We start from the raw sequence: 24,216 nt of genomic DNA, 5'->3' as shown, positions 1-24,216 counted from the left end.
CGCTGGTTAACAATCAACGTTTAGCCTTGACTTCTGTGCCCAGAAATGCGGCCTTCCCAAACAGAGATAGCCCTCACAAAAACGCAGTCAAAGAAGGTCAACACATGCTGGTCAATGCTTGGTCAAATTGGCCTCCTGAAATTTCGGCCTCCTGAAATTTCGCTCTCCTGACATTACGGCCTCTTGAAATTTCGCTCTCTTGAAATTTCGGCCTCCTGAAATTTCGCTCTCCTGAAATTTCGCTCTCCTGAAATTTCAGACGTGTGGAGAGAGAGAGGCCAAGATATCCGTACCCAATCAATGAGGAGAGAGAGAGAGGCCCAGATATCCGTACCCAATCAATGAGGAGAGAGAGAGAGAGAGAGAAGTGTGAAGATGAGTGTGTCCAAATGAGGCTAAGTCACCTTCTATTTATATGCAATGTTGAGGATGAATAGATGTGACTGTTGGGCTTTTGAGCCTACATAAGTTTGCTGGCCGACCTTGACAATTTGACCATAATCAAAATAAATTCATAACTTCATTTGTACATGTCAAAATCGAATGATCTTTAGATCAATCCTACACCTCTCGGAGAGAGGAATCCAAGAAAAATATCAGCGGTCATAAATAAGATGACCCATGTGGAGTTTGGCCCTAGTTTCCAATTTTAACACTCCCTCTCAACTAGGGAGAACTCCATTTGCTAATCCATTTGCCAATCTGTACTATCTCTGCCATCAATGCATTGTTCTGTTGAATATGAAGAAGAAGAAGTGATCGAGAATGTATCATACCATTCTCTATTGACTCGAAGTTAGTCCCAATCAAAGGAGAGTGTGTCATACCACTCTTATTGACCCGTATTCAGTTCCAATTAAAGGAGAGTGTCTCATACCACTCTCACTGACCCAAAGTTAGTTCCAATTGATCCCATATCAATATCGGTCATCCTAGCATAGGGAGTACGGTAGTACACGATGCGTCCATCGGTAGTACTATGGTCCCTATCCTCATTTCCCTACTCATTGGCCAGATGAGAGGTACTTCCCATGAGTCCTAGACTGCATGGGTAGGATGTCTCAGTAGGAGAAGGATGAACCACTCATCCTGCCTACATGTCGCCAAGGGGTATCGCAGGGGAAGGCTGAACCACTCACCCTATGGTTGCTCATCGCTCCAAGAAGTACCCCAAGCCCCCCGGAGCTCCCAGAGCTCAATGTCCATCTCATATAGGACCCTCATAAGAGGGTCTCTCCTCGAGTCCACCGGGGGCTTTGTCAAAATATCAGTGACCTGCTCATCAGTCCCAATGTGATGGAGCCTTATTGCTCCTCGTTGTTATATATCCCGGATAAAGTGGTACCTGATATCTATATGCTTGGAGCGATCATGAAACATAGGATTCTCTGATAATCGGATCCCACTCTGGTTGTCACAGAGGATCACGGTGGTATCCAACACATGTCCAAACAGCTCACTGAAGAGCTTCCTCAACCAAACAACTTCGCAGGAGCCGTACTAGTAGTTATGTGTTCGGCCTCGGCGGTGCTCAAGGCAACTGATTTTTGCTTCTTGCTCATCCAGGATATCGAAGCAGAACCCAAAGGAAAACAAGATCCAGAAGTGCTCTTGCGATCCACCACACTACCAGCCCAATCAGTGTCAGAATAACCATGCAGCCTCACATCTCCTCCAGTGTATCTCAGTCCATGAGTGATTGTGCCCCGAAGATATCTCAGAAGATTCTTGGCACCAATCCAATATATATAATGAGGCTCAACCATATATTGGCTCAATGTGTTAATTGCAAAACATATGTCCAGACGGGAGTTCACCAAGAACATCAGTGCTCCTATGAGTTGATGATACTCAGAAGGATTTCCCAATTCAGGTCCAGCAACACGACCACATAACTTTTTAAAGTTAAGTTCCATCGGAGTAGTCACAGGCTTGCAGTCCACCATCCCAAATCTTACCAATATCTTTACAACATATTTTCATTGAGAGAGGAAAATTTCACCTGGCTTTTTCCAGACCTCCAACCCTAGGAAATAATGCATCGGTCCTAGGTCCTTCATCTCAAATCTAGAAGCCAACTCCCTCTTACATTTGTGAATGAGAGGGTCTGCACTTCCATCAACTCCATGCTTGATTTTGTAGAGCCACTTAGAGGTGACAACCGATTTGTCCTGGGGTATAGGGACCACATCCCAAACATCATTCTTCATAATTGACTCGTATTCTTCATTCATAGCATCCTTCCATACTTGATGCTTCACGACTTCTTCGAATGATGAAGGCTCATTTTGAATGATAGTTCTCATGGCGATCAAATATCCTTGATACCTGTTTGGCTTCTTGCTTTCACGGAAAGTCCCCCTTGGTGCAATGTGTCTATCGACATCTTCGAGAGTCTCCCTAAGCCATGAGGGTCTCCTTTTGGAGGAGGGCTCATGAGGAGGAGGATCAATAGGATCCATAGGTTCATCAACATCAGGCATAGGGAGGTTGTTGATCTTCCTGAGGGCCATATCTTCGTTGAAGGTGACATCATGACTTATCTCAACTTTCTTTGACCAACTACATAAATTCTATATCCCTTAGAATTTTCACTATAGCCCACAAAGATTCCTTTCTTCCTAGATGAACCCAATTTGCTTCTTTTCTCTTTTGGCACATGAAAATATACGGGACTTTCAAAAATTCTAAAATTTGAGACATCAGGTTTCTTACCAGTGAACATTTCTTCGGGAGACTTGGAGTCCAATGGTTGATGAGGGCATCGGTTTTGAACATACACGGTGGTATTTATAGCTTCAGCCCATAGGAACTTCAGAAGGCCTTGATCATGAAGCATGGCACGAACTGCTTCTACAATAAAGCTTTTCTTCCTTTCAGCCACACCATTCTGCTCAGGAGTGTATGGCATTGTAGTCTCCCTCTTAATGCCAACTTCTCTGCAATAATCTTGGAAATCATTGGATTCGTACTCGGTCCCATTATCAATGCTCAATATCTTGATTTTCTTTTCGGATTGGTTTTCGATCAAGGCTTCGAAATGTTGGAACTAGGTGAACACTTCATCCTTCTTCTTCAAGAAGTAGATCCAAGTCTTGCGAGAATAATCATCCGTAAAGGTGAGATAATATAAGTATCCTCCCAAAGAGTTTACGAGCATTATACCAGATATGTCGGAGTGGATCAATTTCAATATATCTGTGGTCTTGCTATTACTTGAGGGAAATGTTCCCCTTGTAAGTTTTCCTTCGGCACATCCCAGACATACACCTTCATGCTCTACTTTGAACTCGGGCATGCCTGTCACCATCTGTCTCACATTGGGTAGGGCCTTATAATGAAGATGGGCAAACCTTCGATGCCATAGTTCAAATTGTAGAGTTGTGTCGCAAGACATGGCTCCCAATGGACTTTCTCCAACTTGATACAAACTGTCAAACCTGAACCCAAGAGTAAAGCCATCCTTGAAATTTCTTTTCCAAACACGTACCTTTCCATTGATAAAAGCCACCTTGAATCCTTTATCTTCCATTGCTGAAATGGACACCAGGTTCTTCTTGAGATTGGGTACATGTAGTAATTTTTGCAAATGAATAGTGTTACCTTGATTCAATTGAAGGGTAACATTCCCTACTTCCTTCACGAGATAGGTGGCATCGTCTCCAAGGATGATCTCCAAGTTTGTCTCCTTTTCTATCAGATTAGAGAGGGCTTCCTTGTATCCGATGAAGTGCCTTGAGGCACCTCTATCAATCAACTAATTTCCCAAAGTGTCCGGAGGAGAGGCAGTGGAGAGAGCCAACATAAGATAGTACTCTTTTTGCTTATTGTTAACAACATTTAATTCTTCATACCTGGAGTTCCTTGATTTCTTGGAGGGTTGTCCATTTCCTTGATGTCCCGCATTCCTTTTTCCTTTGCCATCGGTCCTACCATTCCTTTGATCGTTGTTGTTGAAGTTGCCCCTGGAATGATTGTGATCATCATCATGTGATGTGTCCCTTCTATTTGGACACTCCCTTGCATAGTGGCCAAACTTATTGCAAACAAAGCACTTGCCCTTCCTCCCTCCCTTAGATCTAGGCTTTCCATGAAAATGACCTTTAGACCTTGCATTATTTCTCTCCTTTTGGCATGAGCGGAGAATGCAGTGGGGTTGCTTCTATTAGAAGGCATTTCTTGCTCCACCATTCTTGTTTCTTCTTGAATGCATCTTGACATCAATTCTTCAAACCCTGGAATTCGATCATTGTTGAGGATGGTGGTTTTAAATACATACCACTCAGGTGGGAGTCCTCCAAGGGTGGTGAGAGTAGGTTCCCTGTCAGGAATGACTTCTCCAATCGAGAGTAGATCATTCTTGATCTCAGTAATCCTCAATAAATAGGATTGAATAACCTTGCGCTTGCCTTTCTTAATATCCTTCAACTTATTTTTGAGAAATAGAATTTCATTAGCATTACTAACCTTGAACATGCCAACCAACTTGTTGTAGATCTCCTTGGAGGTCTTCAATTCTAAGATATAGGCCACCAGATGCTTGTCAATGGAATCCTTGATAATCTTCTTCGCTTTGACTTCAGCCCTATTGTACTTGGTCTTCGCAACAACAGGTGCATTTGAAGGAGGCTCAAAGATTTTACCTGCACATAATCCATCACTTCTTTTTCTTCCAAGGTCAAATCAAGAGACATCTTCCATCCATGATAGTCAGATTTATCATGGAGCTTGTCTTCAGTTGGGAAGTAAGATGAGGAACCCATTGAGTCTTTTTGTCCTTGTCCATTTGTCTTTGGTGATTGCTCTTTCACTCTTGCTTGGGCTTTGTCTTAACCTAGCTCTGATACCATGTTAATTTTAGGCAACAATGGTATGTTCTATGCTTTAGAGCAATTTTACTTCAATTTCTTAATTAGCCTAGTATCAATATTCAAATTAGCAATCACATCAACATGATAGTAAAATGCAGATAGAACATAGACATAAACAGTAGAAGACAAGCCAAGACAAGAGGACACAAGATGTGGCACCAACTAGGGACAAACCCCAATGTGGGGAAACCTTGATCAAATCTTCTTTTAGTCTTCAATAGTTCAACAGAGATAGATAGTACAATTTACAAATCTGATAATTTATAACAACAACAAAAGAGCCCTAACCAGAAAAGTCCTTATGAGCCTGTTCCACTTGTGGTCATCCCTGAAACAAGGAAAAGACCAAATTGGCTGAAGTCTACACTACTTGATGCAGAAGGTCATGGAGCAACGACAAGCTCATTTAGAGAAAGCAAGAAACCCAAGAGATATTATGGATTATGCTACATACATGGGAAAACTGATAGAAGCAGAACCATCCTCCTTTGAAGAGGCTGTAAATAATCAAGAATGGAAGGATGCCATGAACGAAAAGTATCAATCTATAATGAATAATGGAGTCTGGGAGATTGTACCTTGGCCCGAAGACAAATCTGTGGTTACTTCCAAGTGGATCTATAAGATCAAACATGTAGCCGATGGAATTATAGATAAGTATAAAGCAAGATTTGTGGCCAAAGGCTTCTCTCAACATGAAGGCATCGACTATTAAGAGACATTTGCTCCAACGGCAAGATATACAACGATTCGATCATTAGTCCCTCTGGCAGCATCGATGGGATGGAATATCCACCAAATGGATGTCAAGACTGCGTCTCTGAATGGCACAATAGATGAAGAAGTCTACATAAAGAAACCCTTGGGATTCAAAGATAGAAAGGCATATGTTTGCAGACTGAAGAAAGCATTATATGGCCTCAAGCAAGTGCCAAGGGCATGGTATGCTAGAATGGATGCATACCTTCAAAGGATAGGCTTCACAAAAAGCTCTGTTGATTCCAACCTTTACATTAAGGTTGTAGATGGTGAACTTGTAATCATTCTTTTGTATGTAGATGATCTTCTCTTGATAGTTGTAGAAGGTTGAATTGAAGAATGTAAGAAGCAACTAGCAACAAAATTTGACATGAAGGATCTTGGGCTGATGCATTACTATTTGGGACTAGAAGTCTGGCAAGGACCTAATGAAGTTTATTTGGGTCAAGGAAAGTACATGATCGAGATACTGAAAAGGTTTGACATGATGGACTGCAAACCTATGACTACTTTGATGATCACAAACTTGAAGAGACTAAGGAGTTCTGAATCTAGCCCTGTGGATCCTTCCAAGTATAGGCAACTCATTGGCTCATTGATGTACTTGGTGAATACTCGTCCAGACATATGCTTTGCAGTAAATGTTCTTAAGTCAATTCCAAGTGGAGCTGAAGCATGATCATTGGGTAGCAGCAAAACATATTCTGAGATATCTACAAGGAACCATCCACTACTGTCTAAAGTATGATAGAAGGAATGATGTCCAATTAATTGGATATACAAATTTCGATTGGGGAGGTAGTGAGCAAGATGAAAGGACCACTATGCGAGGATGTTTTAGTTTGGGATCCTCCATAGTCTCATGGATGAGTAGAAAACAAGACTCAGTTGCTTTGAGTAGTGCTGAAGCTGAATATGTTGCAGCCTGTGAAGTAAGCAGAGAAGCAATATGGTTGAGGAAGCTGCTATTCGATCTATTTGAAGGACTGATGAACCCTACAATGATACTTTGTGATAACACTAGTTGTATACGTTTGTCTGAAGATCCAGTGTTTCATGGAAAGACAAAGCATATAAACAACAAGTATCACTATATCCGAGAGCTAGTACAAAATGGTGTGCTGTAGCTACAGTACATCTCCACTGATGAGCAGGTAGCTGACATATTGACAAAATCACTTCCAAACAAGAAGCTTGTATATTTGAGGGACAAGCTTGGTTTGGTTGATGTATCCTCCCTAATTGAGAGGGAGAGATAGACACTACATTCTTGTCTTCATTTGGGAAGAAAGAATGGAGGATTGGGTAACCATCTGGCATTCGATACTCTTTGAGAATGTGGTAGGGCATTCAAGACAAGAGTAGTCGTGGACTAATATTCTTTGAGGACTAGCTATCCAAGATAAGAATAGTCCAAAGGAAGGTCATACTCTGTGAACACTTGGGTGGAGTATGTACCTTGAGAGACAATGATTATGGTGTCTATGAATCATTGGTCTCGCCAGCATTGTGCTTTGATCATGTGGATAGAGCTGTTAGTCAAGGCCTTGCTATGTAACAATGCTGGTTGATATGATGCTAGACAGATGGGTTACCAATTCGACTCTTTTTATGAGATCTCTTCAGATTGAGAATGATGATGTACCTCTTATGAATACCTCCTTACTTAAGGAGTGTTGAAAAATGTGTAACTAGGTTCGGTCTTCATAAGTATGAAATGTACTCTTGTAAATAATAAAATGAAAAGAAATTATTATTGGAGCATGGGTTTCATGCTCAAGTTCTTTTATTTTATAGGTCAAGCACCCATTGAGTGCTTCTAGGGTTTGTCCTAGGTTAAAGAGTCATTGTCATATATTGAAGACCCTATGGGCACATTGTATCTTGTAAAGAAAAAAATATTTTGTCTTTAAAGTGTCGAAATACCTCCAAGATCAAGTCGACCTACATGAAGAGCCACGTCTACCCTTGGAAGAGCCTATATATAGAGAGGAACTCGTCCTCCATTAGACACACTCACTCAACTCATTCTATGCGAAGAAGAGCAAGAAGAAGAGGTCGAAGAAGAAGGTGCGAAGAGGAAGTCGAAGTGCTTGGGCTAGTTCTATCTCTCTTGTGAAAGTCGAAGTTAGGGTTTCTGCGTTGGGACTATCTCTAGTTCGATCTTGAAGGAAAGAGAGAAGGAAAGGCAAGCGAAGGTCACTTAGGGCATCTCATTAGCCCTAAGTCTCAAGGAAAGGCAAGCAAAGGGAAGAGAAGGCTATTCAAGGGAGATCAAAGTCTCTAAGAGGAGCAACAATAGTTGTAGCAATTGCCAAGAAAATGAATTTCGGATCTATAGTGAGAGGTCGAAGTCATTGAAGCAGGAGGCCGAGTTGATCTTGATCTTGGAGGGTATTTGTTTGAGTCACTAGGTCATGGTATTCGTCAATTGAAGAATCTATAAGAAGAGAAGAGATTTAAGGGTTTTCCCCTCAAGAGGAGGGGTTTTGGCCTTGGGTTGCAACCTATATACTGTGTCATTGTTCTTATTGTTTTGGTAATTGTTTGATGTATCTCACATTGTAATAATAAGGAACAAAGCTAATAAAGAAGAAGGTAACACAAACAATTATCAAGTTAAGAGAATTAACATACTTACTGACCTATTGAATTCTCAACACAACTTTGGGGTACATATAGGGTTTGGTGCTCTTGATTAAATGCCAATCACATACCCTCATACGTGATATAATCTAATGAAATGCTACAATCCCATTGATCCTGAAATCCTGAAAACTGTTGAGTCTGCTGAATTTTTAATGGGATATGAAATTCTATTTTCTCCAAATGAAATCTGATGAGGTTGGAACCACTCTCAAACATCCTGAGTCTTTTCATGGTAATGTTCACTCACACTGTAATAATAAGGAACAAAGCTAATAAAGAAAAAGGTAACACAAATAATTATCAAGTTAAGAGAATTAACATACTTACTGACCTATTGAATTCTCAACACAACTTTGGGGTACATATAGGGTTTGGTGCTCTTGATTAAATGCTAATCACATACCCTCATACGTGATATAATCTAATGAAATGCTACAATCCCATTGATCCTGAAATCTTGAAACCTGTTAAGTCTGTTGAATTTTGAATGGGATATGAAATTCTATTTTCTCCAAATGAAATCTGATGAGGTTGGAACCACTCTCAAACATCCTGAGTCATTTCATGGTAATGTTCAAAATTTAAGTTTTACTTTAAGAATTTAACATTATCATTAAGGAACATCTAGGAAGCGTCAAGGAGCACCAAGAGAGCACCTTGGGAGTGTTTGGGAAGCATGGTTCCTGACATAGCGTTTGAGTGGACAATTTAGACTTGTCATCCCTCTCACGAACAAGTCTTTTGCTTCAAAATTACAAAACTAGTGCATGCTTATTCCAAAAGGGCCAGTTTTTTATAGACCTAGTTGGTTAAGACCGATTAGGTACCAAACTGTCCAGTTTGGTACCAAACCGGTCCTAATCGGCCATGAATTAGGTTTATTGCTTTGATTAGCAAGCTTAGGCATCTGACTGGTTGGTTTGGCTGATTTCTGGTTCAAGCCAACTGGTTTTTAAAACTATGCATTGGATGACGTCATGGTTGAGGGACTTGTTGGAGATGTACACATGCACTTTGGGATTTTCTTGCAGTGAGGAGCAGTCTTGGACCCTTGTCTCAGTTCCTTGATGCCTAATGCCTATTTTGGAGTATGATGTCATGGTGAAGACTATTCTCCCACATGTATGGGTTATTCTTGGCATTTTATCATGTTTTAGAGCTATTTCTTGTTTGACTTGTGACCTTTGACCTAGTTGAATGCTCAAGTAAACTTTTTTAGGGGGTTTCCTTATGAAACTAGTGAAATAAGGCTTGGTTGCCCTCATATAAATAGAGGGAAGCCTTATTCACTTATTTGTCATCACCATAATTTTGAAACTAGGCCGGTCTGACTTGGATTCAGCCTGGTGTTGGAAAATGTAACTAGTGTCAGTCTTCATAATTGTATTTGAGTCATGATATAATGTATTTGTCAAAACAAATAAAAGAAATTGACTTATTAAAGCATGGGTTTCATGCTTGGGTCAATGGTTCTTAAGTCAAAGCCTCCATTGTAGGTTTCTAGGGTTTATGTAAAGTGATCTTGTCCATGTCATAATGTAAAAGACCCTTCTTGGGCTTTGTCAATCAAGAAAGACATTTATTTCTATGTTAAATAGGTCATTTATGCCTCCTCCACCAAGTTGGCCTCAACCTGGACAAGTCAGCCTAATTAGAGAGGTAGAAACCACTATAAAAGGGTAGCAACTCGACTCATTTGGAACATATCCACAACAAGTTCGATCTGCAGTTGCTGGAGGCAGAAAAAGGGCACGAAATTCAAGGAAGAGGAAGGAAACTCTAGCGAAGGAGAATGAAGTCTTCTTCAAGCATAAGAAGTCGAATTTTCTCTCTTTTTGTCTCACACGTGTGAAGTTGTTGGGTTGTTGGAAGGGCCGAAATTACAGTACTGAAGCTAGGCCGAAATTCTGAAGTAGCTGGGAGTCAAAATTCTGGATTGTTGCTCCGCTAAAGCTGCTGGAAAAGAAGAGGCTACTAGAGTTTGTTGAATCATCTTGGAAAGTTGACTTGGTGGAGGAGGAATTTTTTTGGGTCTAAGGTCTTGGTCTATCTCAATTTGATTTACTAGTGGAAGAGTTTGATTGGGTTTTCCCCTATAGAGAGGTTTTAGCCCTGACTGAGTGCCTACATTTGGTGTCGTTGATCTTCATGTTTTGATTTGATGATTGCTTGATGAAACAAAGATAAAAGAAGAACATAAAGAGAAGATAATAAGACTAGAAGAATATCACAAGTAATTATGAATATAAGAGAATCTTTCTGCCTTTCTGATTTTCTAACACTTGGTTGACCAAGCTATACCCCTGCCCAGACCGACTAGGTCAATTATCCAGTTAGGCGGCCGGTTCGTTACCGAACCAACTGAGTTGTTCACTGACCCGGTCGGTTTGGTAATGAACTAACCGAACCTGACTTAAATCGGTCGGTCTCGACAACGGGAAAAAAGGGCAAGTTGAACAAACTTGAAATCATTTTTTTTTTTTTTTTTTAACTATTTCCTAGCCACTCTACCCCTCACCCATGCCTATAAAGGTGACCCGACCCCCTCATATTTCCTAACAACTATCTCATTGCATTTGTGAGGAGTTTTGTGAGCAGTTGGAGTTGATTTTGGAGCAACATTGAGGAGGTTCTTGGGCGATCTTTGGAGCAACATTGAGGAGGTTCTTGGGTGATCTTTGGAGCAACATTGAGGAGTTGGCTTTTGGAGCAACATTTGCCATTGAGGAGTTGGTTTTTGGAGCAACATTGGTTATGTGTTTTTTTTTCTGATCTCTAGATATTACATGTATTGGACAGTGCACCGGGTGCCATTTTGATATAATAGATATATTCATGAGCATACTTTGATTAGGTTTTGTCTTCTCTTTATTACTCTAATGCTTTCAGTTTGGAAACATGAATGAAATCTTAAAAAATATGATTTTTCATTAAAAATTAAATATTTAATGTACTTTCTACAAAAAACGAGTCATTGAAATCAGTTAGTGTGAGTCGATATTGAGTTGGAGTTCGAGTCGGAGCTGACCTATCTGCCGGTTCTGAGTTCGAGTTTGAGTTTTAAAACATTGGTCATCACTCATCTTCACACTTCTCTCTCTTTGGAAGTGCGCACTAGCTTTTTGTCTCTTTTCTACTTGGCCGCAATGTAATTCTATGGTGCGAATTGCTCTTGGAGAAGGATTTTTGTGCAACAATGGTTTTTTGGGATTGATTTAAGAGAATCTCGTGGAAATTTTGTAAGTTTATTGCTCATCTTCCATATTTTGCATGCTATCTTGTGTAAATAAGGGTTTCTATATGTGTCGTGGTTAAAATTGCTATAATTATATAGAAATATTCATTCCTTGAGCCATGCAAAATTGTTTTCCTTGAATCCTTAAAGAGAACTCCGAGTTGTGCATCTCTTGAATTTAAATCTCCCTATTAAGGAAGTCACTAGGGTTTGTAATAAGAGGCTTTAGCCCTCTCACCTTCTTCATTAAGGAAATCTCCATTAACTTTGCCCTAGGTAAGTCCATTGCCCATTTAGATCAATGCACTTGTCTAGGTGGTGGTGATCAATCTCTCTTCTACAATTACTCTCTCTTCTTTCTTAAATTTTTAGATATCTAGGGTTAGGGTCAGGGTTTCTTGAAATATTGGTAAAAAAAATTCTACTTGATGTGTTATTTAATTTTTAATAGGAATTGCTTTAAATAATTGAAAAAAGCAAAATCTAGCATTTATTACGTTGTGAAACCTGATTTCTATGGCTGATGTCATCACTATCTTGCTATTTTATGTATGTTTCAGCCATAAAAAGCCCATTGCAAACCTCAACCCTTGCATATCTAATTGATAGTCTTGATCCTTTATTGATCTATCATTGTAAGACTATTTCTACTGGCTGTTTTATGAGATTGCATACCCAATTATTGAAAATCTATAAAAACCTTAGCTTGTAATTGGCCTCTAATTTGCTTAAGCGGTCTAGGGACAGAGTGCTTGTACTTTAGTAAAGATTATCTTAGCCCTCTAGGCTCCGCCAGTACCCTATCCCAATCATTAGACCTCATCCATCACCTTGAACCCTTCTTATTGAATATCCTTAGGTGATCTATATATAGGGAAGCCTCCCTTGTGGTTCAGTTACCACTAAATAGCTGGAGAAAGGTTGTTGAGGTGACAGTGGTGGCCAATCTCTTGTTGCCACGAGGTCTGGATTTGCCTAGTGAGACTTTGCATTAGGCATGCTAGATTTTGCAGTAACAATTTCTAATTTGGAGCATCATTAATGAGTGATTTAAAGAGGTTCGAAATGATACAATGCAAAATGGATTTATACAATCATTTGCATATTTGGTCAAATGGTTAACATTTTAGTATTTTATGAGGTTAACTTCAATTGATGTTTCTTTGATGTTTTAACTTTTAATTGCATAAAATATGTTGGAAAGCATGCCAACAGATTGATTTGGCATTCATTACATAGATGTTTATTGAATTGGTTTATTGGTAGGGAAGAAGTGGTGGACAAGCCACAATGAATCTCTAATCAAGGTTCTTTAAATAGAAGAGCATTTTTTTCTAACTCAGAATCTTAACTGTGAATAATTCTTAGAGCTTAAATGAGCCTATATTTTCCTTTACAACTCTTCATGGTGCTTTTCCCTGAATCTTACTTCTCTTCTATTAAAATACATTGTTTAAAAATATGTACACATAAATCTTTTACTCACTTGTTGTTTGAATAAATAGCTCTTTTATCCTTAATCCTTTATTGATCCATTGCCCTATCTTTATTTTTAATACCCTTGGGGCTTAACAAAAAATGTAATCCTTTTTAATACAATTTCTCACAAATAATGCTGCTCGTAACTAATATTGTTGTCTATCCTTCTGTTAAACTTGTAGGACAAAAAATGGTTTTCTAATTTTAATCTTACAAGAAAAGTTGTCATTGTTGTGCATTCTTGATTTCTATGATACACTTGGTTTGGGTGCATGTGTGTGTGGTTTTTTTTTTCCAATAACATGTTTTCAAAGAAAGGGCATAGAATAATTACATACTTGTGTTTGTAGGCATCCATTCTTCAATGGCAAAGAAAATGTGAAGATGCTTTACAATCTCTCATTTTATTGGGAGCTCGTCGTCCTGTTCGTAGACTTGCATCAACAACGATGGTACGAATTATAGAAAAGGGTGATACTATATCTATATACTCTCGGGCAAGTGGTTTTCAAGGTTGGCTTTCCGACACAAGAAAAGTAGATCCTCTATCTTACATTGGTAAGTCTTGAGCAACCTTTTTAGATTAACTGGAAAAAGATTTACTCTAGAATTTTTTCACAACATAAAATAACCTTCGCAAGAATATGGATCTGTGTTTAACTTTTATAAAGTAAAAATATGATAACATACTGTCATGCTTCACATTAAAAAGGAAAATTCTAGACTGCCATTCTTGATGTATAATTTGTTTGTCATCTTTAACATTAGCTACTAATGCAATTCTCGTTTAAGATATAGAAAAGCTTATATAATCACTTTTGATCCCATATATCCAATGAATGAAAATGGTTAAGTATATAATGAGGCATGGAAAATGAGTAGAAAAATCTGAGAGTCTACACTCTTTTATTTCATGAATGATATCCCATTTAATCCTTGTTGCTTCATCACAACTTAGTGATTGCTAGCTCATACACATGCACTGTAACATCTCTGATCATAAATTTTGATTATACATTCATAGCTGAACTTATGCTATGATATTGATTTAATATAGCTTGATTTGTTGCAAATGATTTTGCAATATATTTCAGAGAAATTCTTTTTTGAATGGAATCTAATATCTGTGCAAAGAATAACGTATTTTGAATAAAATAATAGTAATACTTCTCTTGCGGGACCTTTTATTTTTATGTAGGACTTCAAAATACTATTGATGCTTCTATAAAAAGCAAAAGGTGTAGAATACTTGTGATTTACATTCTTGGAACGTTCGGCTGTTTTCTTTGCCTTGCTTGTTGGTCTATTCCATGAGCTTGTTTACTTTAGGTTTTCCTTTTATGAGGACTTGAAATTTGTTTCCTGTTCTTTTTCCTTTCTTTTTTAAATTAAAGAAGCATTATAGCTATAATGGAACTATTGGATCATCATGGTTAATCATATCACAACCAAACTTGAGTTTATTTTTTAAGAGGGTTACAATGCCAAGGAGCATATTGCTACCTAGACTGATAGCTTTAATATCTAGAAGGCCAGCATGATTGCATATTATTATGGGAATTGTGCTATATTTTAATAATGCTTTGTGAGAGAATAGTGGGTAAGTAGCAAACTACTAAAGCATTTTGGATTATGTTTGTTTGGTTGCAAAATTTATTTATCCATTGAAATTTCTTAGCACAGTGAAAAGTGGGTTGATATGTTTATATGTTCATAGAAAATAATGTCTGGACTCATATGTATATTCTGTAATCAAGAATGATGAGTGGGGAGTTGTGTCAATAATTGCAATTCTCCAACTTCACAGTCATTAGTTGGATAGTAAATGGAGATCTATAAAAGATGTGGAGGGACAATCATTCTCTATGATTCTTACCATGGGTGTTTAGTCCCTTCTTGAGTTCAAGAGACATGTTTTTGTGGACGTACTTCTTATGATAGTAATGAAGTTATAGTTTCATTTTTGCTACTATATAGGATTGTGTTGATAGGTATGCATATGCCTTTTTTATTTTATTTTATGTGGTTCACGGACCTCGGAGATTAGTGACCGTTATGTCCACGGAATATTTTTACCAGGCAGATCCACCTGAAGGGATCACTTCCTGCCGGCTCAACCATAGAGCATGACCCTGAGGGTGTCGAGAGAATTGTTATGACCATTATGCTTTCACATTGTTGAATCACATGCAACATATGGCACCATTTTTATTTCAAATTGGTTTGGAGCCAATGGAGAAGAGAATAGTGTTATGAATACCTTCCATTTTTGAAAAAAGGGTGAAGAAGAAGAGGAAAATAACAACTTGTTCTGAAGTGTTGTTGTTGTTGTTGTTGTGTAAATTGGGTAAATGATCTATGTTAAGATCAGATAAAAAAATATTACATGACATAGTATTGCCATGCCTACTGGTTTGCCTCAAGGGAAACCAAACCAATAGCATAAAATTTCTTCATTTGTCCAAGTAAAAGGTTTAAAACTAATTATAAAGCCTATCAATAGTATCTAGTGTCTACTAAATAGGCTACAGTTTGACGGCTAGATAGCCTTCTTGATCAACATTTTTAACAAAAATATGACTAATTGACATAATAACAGTTGTCATGGATAGCTTCTATGCATCGTGAGAGTCCACTTGGATTGTGTCCTGGTGGTCTTGTCTCCTCATCCGAGTCTAATTAGTCTCTGCACGTCATCCACACTTAACAATATTTTCTGTTTCTCTTCTGATTGCTCAATCAATACCTTACCCATAATTGTCTTGAGTTGCCTATAGATGTCAATTGTTTGCATATACCTTGTATGCAACGTTCTTGTGCTGCCCATGTCTAGGACCCAGCTGCCAACTTGTTTCTCTACCTTGGCATCTGCTATGAGTCGTCGTTCAATTCTTGCTCCCCTCTCAGCTCCCTCAATTTCACTTCGGATTGTTGGTGTGATATTTCTGTAGTAAGTATCAGCATAATGCTCTGCTGCCATCTGGGCATGAGAAGTAGTTGGTATTCTGGCATTGTGACAACCCCTCCTGCCAGCAGAACCTCCTGCCCAATGCATAATGCTTAACAACAATGAGTACAAGGCTGAGGGTCAAAGAAAGGAGGATGGTAGAGAGTCCACCCGAAATAGAACAGAAACCAATCTAAACTTAGTGAGAGAAAACTAAGGCCCAAACTTTGGAGGGATGAGTTTGAAGCTCATCCCACCCTTGCCAAGTCAGTAGGAACAAGATGGGAGGCGAGGTAACTCTGTCTAGCTCATCAATCAAAGCGCAGAGACGAGATAGGGGGTAGCAGCTAGCTATCACCCACAATAGAAAAAGATGTTCCTAGATAACAAAAAAGAGAGATCCCAACACTATAACAAAGACTCGACCATAGAAGCTTAAACTTGTTGCAAGTATAGCTATAATCTGAGAACCAAAAGCATCAAAGAAGAATGCTGAGTTAAATGAGATAGAATGGAAGTTCAGACCAAGGATTACCTTTCTGAGATGAAGCCATTGAGGCTAAGACGTAGGTAAGTGGAATAACATAGGGTCGAAATTAAGGCCTTCCACTCCTATGAGACCTTGATTTCAAAAGGCTTAAGACAAAGACCTTGCGGCTGTAACAAGGAGCTCAACATTGAGACCAAAATTGATTGCATAAGAAAACTCAACCTCTGTAGCCAAGATACCAGTGATATTGTTGAATACTATTGAAACTGTTAGAAAGTATTTCCCATAACTTATTCACTAGATATGCATGTCGATGAAACCAAAGAATGTTGAATGTGAGACTTAGAGAGCAAAAATAAGATTGTGAAGCGCCTTGGTTCTTACCACTACCAAATGCAAGACTCAGACTCTCCTTAACTAATGTTGCAGATCCATCACTCCAATTGGAGAAAGAACCATCAAGTTTACTGCTAGACTTAATAATCAATAGAGAGCTAACGGACATCTTACTATATAATAGCATACTCAGCCATAAAAGCTAGTAGGATTGGAGGTACCTAGTGCAATAGTGCCTTAATGAGGTTGATTTTTCACAATCCTGCACCATAAGAATCAATCAACCTCAAGATATCCCCTATTATCGCTATGAACACATTGCGAATGGATCTCCCTTGAGTGAGTTGATAATCCCTTGAGTGGCTAAGCACCGTATTGCTGAACCATATGGAGATCATTACCACACCTTACTCCATTAACTCTACTTTTGTAATGTTCCTATGTAGGAATGTGAGTGATATTAAGCAAATAAATGAGATCATTACCACACCTTACTCCATTAACTCTACTTTTGTAATGTTCCTATGTAGGAATGTGAGTGATATTAAGCAAATAAATAGTGCAACAACATATAAAAATAAAAACACACATTAGACATCCATGAAAATGCTGCCAATCAGGAACCACTGAGCCATATTATTAAAAATCAGAGGGCTAGATACAATATGAAATGGAATGGTGCACCTGGGCTTGTCCCAATGTACAAGCAAGACCAACCCCCGGTGGGAAAATAGTTGAGCTGAAGGCTGCCCAACTGCTGCACCACTCTGCATTGCGCTGCCCCAGTAAACTACTACTCTGCTGAACTTCGACCTGCTGGAAGGTGCTCAAAAACCGCCCAGAAAATTATATCCTTTCAACCCCAGGCTCCTTGGACAAAACCCATAAAAACCTAGAAGGGAATTTCGCTAGTTTTGACTTTGGATTTTCGGCCTCCTTGGAGCCTCTCCCCAGCTTCGACTGCCAAATTCAACTTGCAGGAAACAACCTGCAAATCCCTCTGCAAACACCTCTGAAATGTTGGTTTTACCTGTGCTATCCAACTCCTTGCTCCCTAGGTGGCTCTTGGCCAAGATTGACTGCTCTCCTAAGCCCCCACGAATTGCTGCTACAGGCTTCTACGCAATTCCTCTGCCCAGAAATTTGAATAACTGATGCACTGGTCTTGCTTGAAGCCTAGGCATCATCCTGCCAACAAGGGCTACCATCCCTCGCACCTCATGGTCACCAAATGTCTCAAGTTGTTGAGCTCGAAACGCACCATACAACTCCCTTTCGGTCACCTCCCCAAGTGTGAGCCTAGGGGTGGAACATATGCTACCTCGACAATCAACCATGTTATCCCTAAGCTGTATATGTCAATTCGTGCACCTACCAAGTGTTTCAACTGGAGAGTCTTTACCTAGCCCATGACACGCGGTGTCTCATCCAACTGCCTAGGGTGAGCCTCCCATGCCCTGCTGCCTGAATGGAGAGTGTCAAGGGGCAACAACCAAACACTATGTGACTGTAAGCAACACCAGAGGAGGATGGGTGGGTATGTCCCGAAGGGTATGATCAAGAGTCTGCCAGAATGCTCAAGAGTAATCCTACGGACGTCCCTGTCTCTGCCTTGGATCTGCTGACAACCCCCTCGAGGCCCTATCTCCGCTAAACATGGTGTCACCAGATGCTCAACCATGTCCTCATCGATCCTAGGTGAGATGCATCCAATGGTACACCTACTGCCCCTGTCCATAAGTCTCCTTGGAGGTAACGCTCCAAGCACCCACTGCATTGCATCCTCTGCCACTGCATACCACCCAGTATCACCGCACTCATCGACATGCCACTGTATACCGCAACTTGTCTCTGTACACCATGAAATACCCCTGGCTATAGCCATATCATCTTGTATTGTCATGTGTCCTACCTGTGTAACTGCACTTGTCACTCCCTGCACGTCCTCAATGCGATGTGAGTCACTCCTCCTACCCCACAGTGTCAACCAACATGCTGTGGTATACCACCATGTATCTCCATGCTCCTCTGCAGGCCATTGCTCCTCGCTGCATAGCCCTGCACACCACTGGGTGCTATGGCCTAGAATTGGGTCTGTATGCATCAAGCGACATCCCTCTATATAAAACTGGACGCTACGACCTGACTTTGTGCAGTCTTGTGTACCACTGCCTACTATCATACCACCTTGTAACATATGGTATCTCGCATGTGCCAAAGTGTCCGCCACTCTGATAGTGACCTCACCATGACACGCGTTATGTTTCCTCGTCCATCCTGGTAGACCTGAGCATCCTAACTCCACTCCTGCTAAGGGGGGTATCTCTGTTGTGTCGATCCTCTGTGACCCCTGAGTCCTAAACCTCAATGGGAGAACATCGTCTCCATACAATATCCGGTCTCCCCTCCTACAACCAGCTCTTGCCAGAGAATGCTAATCATCCTGCGCTCCCATGTGCAACCAACATGCCAAAACAACCAATGGAGTCTGCTCACAAACCACCTGGCCACTAGCATCAACTGGTACTCCCTAAGGAATGCATGCGCTTAGGCACGGGGTTTACTACCTCATCAATGCCATAGCCATCTCGCATGTTTGATATCGGATAGGAAGCCCCGCCTGGATCCCAATGCCAACTTGAGCCTCCAACACCCTTAATGTCTGAGAGCTCCCACTGAGCTTTACTCCGGACTACGACCATCTCCATGAGTCTAGCCCACTCCACTGGGTACCAACTCAGAATCTCTCGCCATCCAACCCCAAGAGAGGGATCGAATGCACAAACTCTAGCACATAGAACAAGCCCTCCATCCTGCGAGTGTTGCACCCTGCGCAACTCATGTCGCCTCAACTCACCATCCTGGTCAACACATAAAATTTGTTGGGGAGTCTCTGCATCTCTCTCTCCGTGGAGTAAAGGTAATCCAACAATGTTGCAAGCCCCATCTATATAAGCCCAGAGAGAGCTATTATCTGGAAGTACTACAACTCTGTTGACGGTCTATGCATCTAACAACTCTAAGTTGGCGGTGGGCCCCAAAGAAGACTGCTCGTCCTCCTCCACCATGGGCTCAACATGAGTCATGAACTACCCCTCCATGACTAGCTCACGCCCCTCTATGTGCTCTCCATGTTGTTGTAGGTGGTTGACATCTCGCAACTCTATCGTAGATCTGGGTGCCTCTCTACCTATCGGCTCCTCATCAAGGGTGGTGATGTCTCTCGACACCTCATTATCCTGTCGTGCGCTGCTATCACCTAAAAACTCGGTCACGACCCCGGATATCTCAACAACGGATGCCACCTTCTCAACGGTGGACATGTCTGTGTCTCCTGGCACCTCATCAATGGATGGTCCTATGGGTGTATGCTCTACTTACTCCCCCAAGGTGCAACTGGTGCTATAAAAGAGGCCTCCAACAAGGGTGACTCTTGTGCCACACTGGGTATACCAATGTGATCCTCACACTCCTGCGTGTCCTTTGCCTCGTGTTCAATCTTCTCCTCAGGCCCCTGATGTCTAAGACCAGGTCTCCACCAGCAAAATCCTCTCCTTGACTCATCCTCTAACTGTCTTTGGAATGTCTGCTCCTTTTCAGGAGATCTGGTGCCCTGATTCTATTGGCTTTCCCCACATAGTGTAGATGGTTGTACTCCCACAACTTGTACACCTCTAGTGTCTATGTTGTAAGGACAAGGATGGATCTGGTTTGACACCTTCCTCAACTGAGCCAACCTCTCATCGCTCGAGCGGATTCCACCCCAGAATTCCTGCATACTAAATTTCCCTTGAGCCATGGGTAGTGTACGGTGTAACTCGTCACTGTGCATACATGCCCAAAACTCCCACAATCTTACTGGGTACCCACAAATAGGCCAAGATCATGCTCCAATACCACTGTAATGTTCCTATGTAGGAATGTGAGTGATATTAAGCAAATAAATAGCGCAACAACATATAAAAATAAAAACACACATTAGACATCCATGAAAACAGGAACTGTTGAGCCATATTATTAAAAATCATAGGGCTAGATATAATATGAAATGGAATGGTGCACTTGGGCTTGTCCCAATGTACAAGTAAGACCAACCCCAAGTGGGAAAATAGCTGAGCTGAAGGTTGCCCAGCTGTTGCACCACTCTGCACTGCGCTGCCCCAGTAAACTGCTGCCTTGTTGAACTTCTACCTGCTAGAAGGTGCTCAAAAACTGCCCAAAAAATTATATCCTTTCAACTTTGGACTCCTTGGACAAAACCTAGAAAAACCCATAAGGGAATTCCACTGCCAAATTCGACTTGTAGCAAACAACCTGCAAATCCCTCTGCAAACACCTCTGGAATGCTGGTTTTACCTGTGCTATCCAACTCCTTTCTCCCCAGATGGCCCTTGGCCAAGATTGACTTCTCTCCCAAGCCCCTACGAATTGCTGCTATAGGCTTCTGTGCAATCCCTTTGCCTAGAAATTCGAATAACTGATGCACTGGTCTAGCTAGCTGCAAACTCCAGGGAAAATGTCCTCAACAAGTAGCCTCCTCAGCTCCTGGAACTCCTAGCAAGCAATGAACCTCCTTGCTAGCTTCCAACTCCTCCTGCGTGTTTTTGGCTGCCCAAGAAATACACAGTTCCCTCTCTACGCTGTTGGCTGAAGTGTGTGTCTGTGCTGAACTCCTTGAAACACCTGTGGAATGGCCTCCCTAGGGAGGGCATGGATGGTCCCCCAAAGAAGAGGTTGAATCTCCCACGCGAGAGATTCGTGGCTAAACAGCTGGTAGACTCGCTAAGCAGCAGAGCGTACAAAGAGTGTTTGTTTGCAAATGTTCAAGATGAAAACAAAATGAGAGCTAATCTCTCTTTATAACTCCTTGGGCCCCCTTAGCCTCATGTGGCCCCCTGCATCCACCCATTCGATTTTCCCTCCAAGCATATCGAATGGTTGATTCGAACTCCTATGTGGGTGACCCCCACATTCCACTAGCAGCTAAATAAAATCGATTTGGCCCCTAAGTCCCTAAGTCGAAAGTGTGGGGTCCTCTTCCTTAGTAAAAACTGTGCAAAATTGTGTAGCAGCAACCTGTTACTAATGTGTTTAAGAAGGGACATGACAACTTTGCGATTTGCATGCATCCTATCTTTGGTCTCTTTGCTAGGTGGAGGGATCCACCACACCCCACTTGATCCAAAATGGATTTTGGATAGATTCCTAAGTCAAGGTGTTCCTCACAGAGGAAAAATGAAAGTCCAAGGAAGTTCCTGGAACTAGCCCCATTGCAGAGATCGTCTCATTCTGAATCTGCTGCAACTTGAATGGGCAAAAATGGACTTAGGATGCAGAAGTTATCGCTCAAGGAAGATGCCCTTTGTTCTTTGGGAAAAGAGGCAAAAACCCCTAAAAAAGGCCTAAAAGGCCTTATAAGGGAAAATCGCATCGCATGAGGCAAAGAGGAGGACTTAAGGTCGGGCGGAAGGCACCCCCGATCAACGACCTCCGATGATTGGATTGGCGGGTTGGATCGGAGGCAGGCGGTGTATATCCAAGGGAAAGGTCCTGGGTGATTGGATATTGCGATATGCGATGTCGCCAATCACCGAAATCGGCGAATCGCAATCGGCAATGCCACGAGGCAGAGGCGGGACCTCGGGCCAAGCGATATCGCAATCGCCGATATCGGCGTCGGTGGATCACGTCGGCGTAGGCCACGCCATATGACTTACCCCGGGTCCACGCAATATATGCGATGCGATGAAAACGGACCCAAAAGGGTTTTGTAAATGCCAATATATAATATTTCAAGTCCGTCTAAAAGCCATTTTACGAGATTTTTCAATATTTTAATGTATTTTTAAAATACCAAGAAAAACCACGAAAAAGGGCATTGCGACTTGTGATAGCGATTACAAGTGGACCCGATAGAAATATAAGGCGGAATTCAGGATATTTGAAGTCCGATAAACGGCAAAGTGACGAGTTTTCCTGTGTTTTAGCGTATTTCTCTGTGTAAATAGAGAATGCTATTCTTGGGGATTTCAAAGGCCCGAAGGTCCCTTCCGTTGCAAAACAGGTGGCCACCATACCTTGGGATGTTAGCAATGATTGTTAAACGCTCCAGAAGGAAGATGAAGGGACAGCGACCGGGAGCCAGAGAGCCCGAGAGCTGAAACGAACAGACAAGTGCCGATAGGCTTAAAAGCCGTTCCATGACAGAGATAGAGGGGGTTGCTGAGTCTGAGAGCACGATTGAGAGGCATAAGCAGGCAGCGCAACGAGCTGAAGGGGGAGAAAGCCTGAGAGTGCGATTAACAGGCAGCAAAGCTGCAGAAAGGTCGCTGGAAGGTTGCCGAGGATCGCTTGGAGGTCAAGTGGATCATAGAGGCATGCAGAGGCCAAGAGAGAGAGCTCAAGATAGCCAGAGCCGAAGAGCCAGAGACAGCGCGAGAGCCTAAGAGCCAAAGCCAGAGCAAGAAGGCCGAGAGCTTCAGAGTTGGGGACCGAATGGCATTCTAAACCCATTGTTTTTGTGTAAACCGTGGAGTTGAGCCAGAGAGCTTGTAAAAAGATTGCTGCCATAATCCCAGAGAGCCTAGTCGAGTTGACTAGAGCTCAAGGAGATGTAGCCCAAGAGTTTTGGGTGAACTCCAAATTAAATTGCTGTCTTATGCGCTTGTTTTACTGCTGCATTATTTACTGTGATATGTACGTATATATATATGAGTTTAAGCACATCAACTTACAGCACAACGACATAAATTAAAGCATATAATCAGTTAAAAACAAATACCAGCATACACCTATATTTTCAAGCATTTCTTAATTCCGCATTGGTTAATCAATAAGACTTGGGAATATTTAAGCTTTGGAAGTGGGAGAGGTTCTTGTAAGTTAGACAAGAAGCCTAAGTGCCCCATTTTCAGATCATCACTTGTGCCAATGACACTCAGTCATAATCAGTCTTCAATGGAGAATAGATGTCAATCATCGTGGGGGGAAAGGATATACTCTTGTGCCATTTCTGGACAACTTGACTTGAGAGGCTCCTGATTGAATTTATTCCATTGGATATCCAACGGGTTGTTCTTCAATGAACCTCCCACATTAGTCATTTTATCAACTAGTTTGTTCCCCAATCTCATCACATGGGAAGGAGTGGATACTGGTATCCACAAGAGAAGGGAATGGTCCTTTCTGATCCACTTTCAACCGCTGCATTTCAATAGAAGGGGGACGATCCCCCTCCCCTAGATGGAGCCATGCTTAAACCCTAGCTGCTACTCTTCTTACTAAACCTTAGCAGATTTGAATGCCTCTCCCAAATTTAAAGATTCTGGAGTTGTTTGAAGGTTATGCTCTCTTTTTGATGCCTATTCTACTTTTGAAGTTCATGAAGCAATAAGTTGGTTGAGAAGAAAAACGGGCACAATTTTGGAATAAGGTGATTGAAGATCATATC

The 24,216-nt window shown here is 41.3% G+C and overlaps 1 protein-coding gene across 1 annotated transcript in view; it reads left to right on the top strand.

Annotated features, from left to right (window-relative positions):
* SWEETIE (HEAT repeat-containing protein) overlaps positions 1-24,216 on the top strand; it is a 541,573-nt gene that overhangs the window by 23,610 nt on the left and 493,747 nt on the right. Inside the window, exon 2 of the mRNA XM_089436034.1 lies at positions 13,344-13,551. Within this exon, the coding sequence (XP_089292160.1) occupies positions 13,344-13,551 (208 nt within the window). The remainder of the gene's footprint in view (positions 1-13,343; positions 13,552-24,216) is intronic.

The sequence above is a fragment of the Pinus tabuliformis genome, chromosome 5_2, assembly GCF_031772625.1.
Source record: "Pinus tabuliformis cultivar Carrire ecotype Pingquan chromosome 5_2, CPIR1, whole genome shotgun sequence".
Taxonomy (NCBI): Eukaryota; Viridiplantae; Streptophyta; class Pinopsida; order Pinales; family Pinaceae; genus Pinus; species Pinus tabuliformis.
Note: the sequence above shows the minus strand (reverse complement) of the source record. Positions and strands in the feature narration are given on the sequence as shown.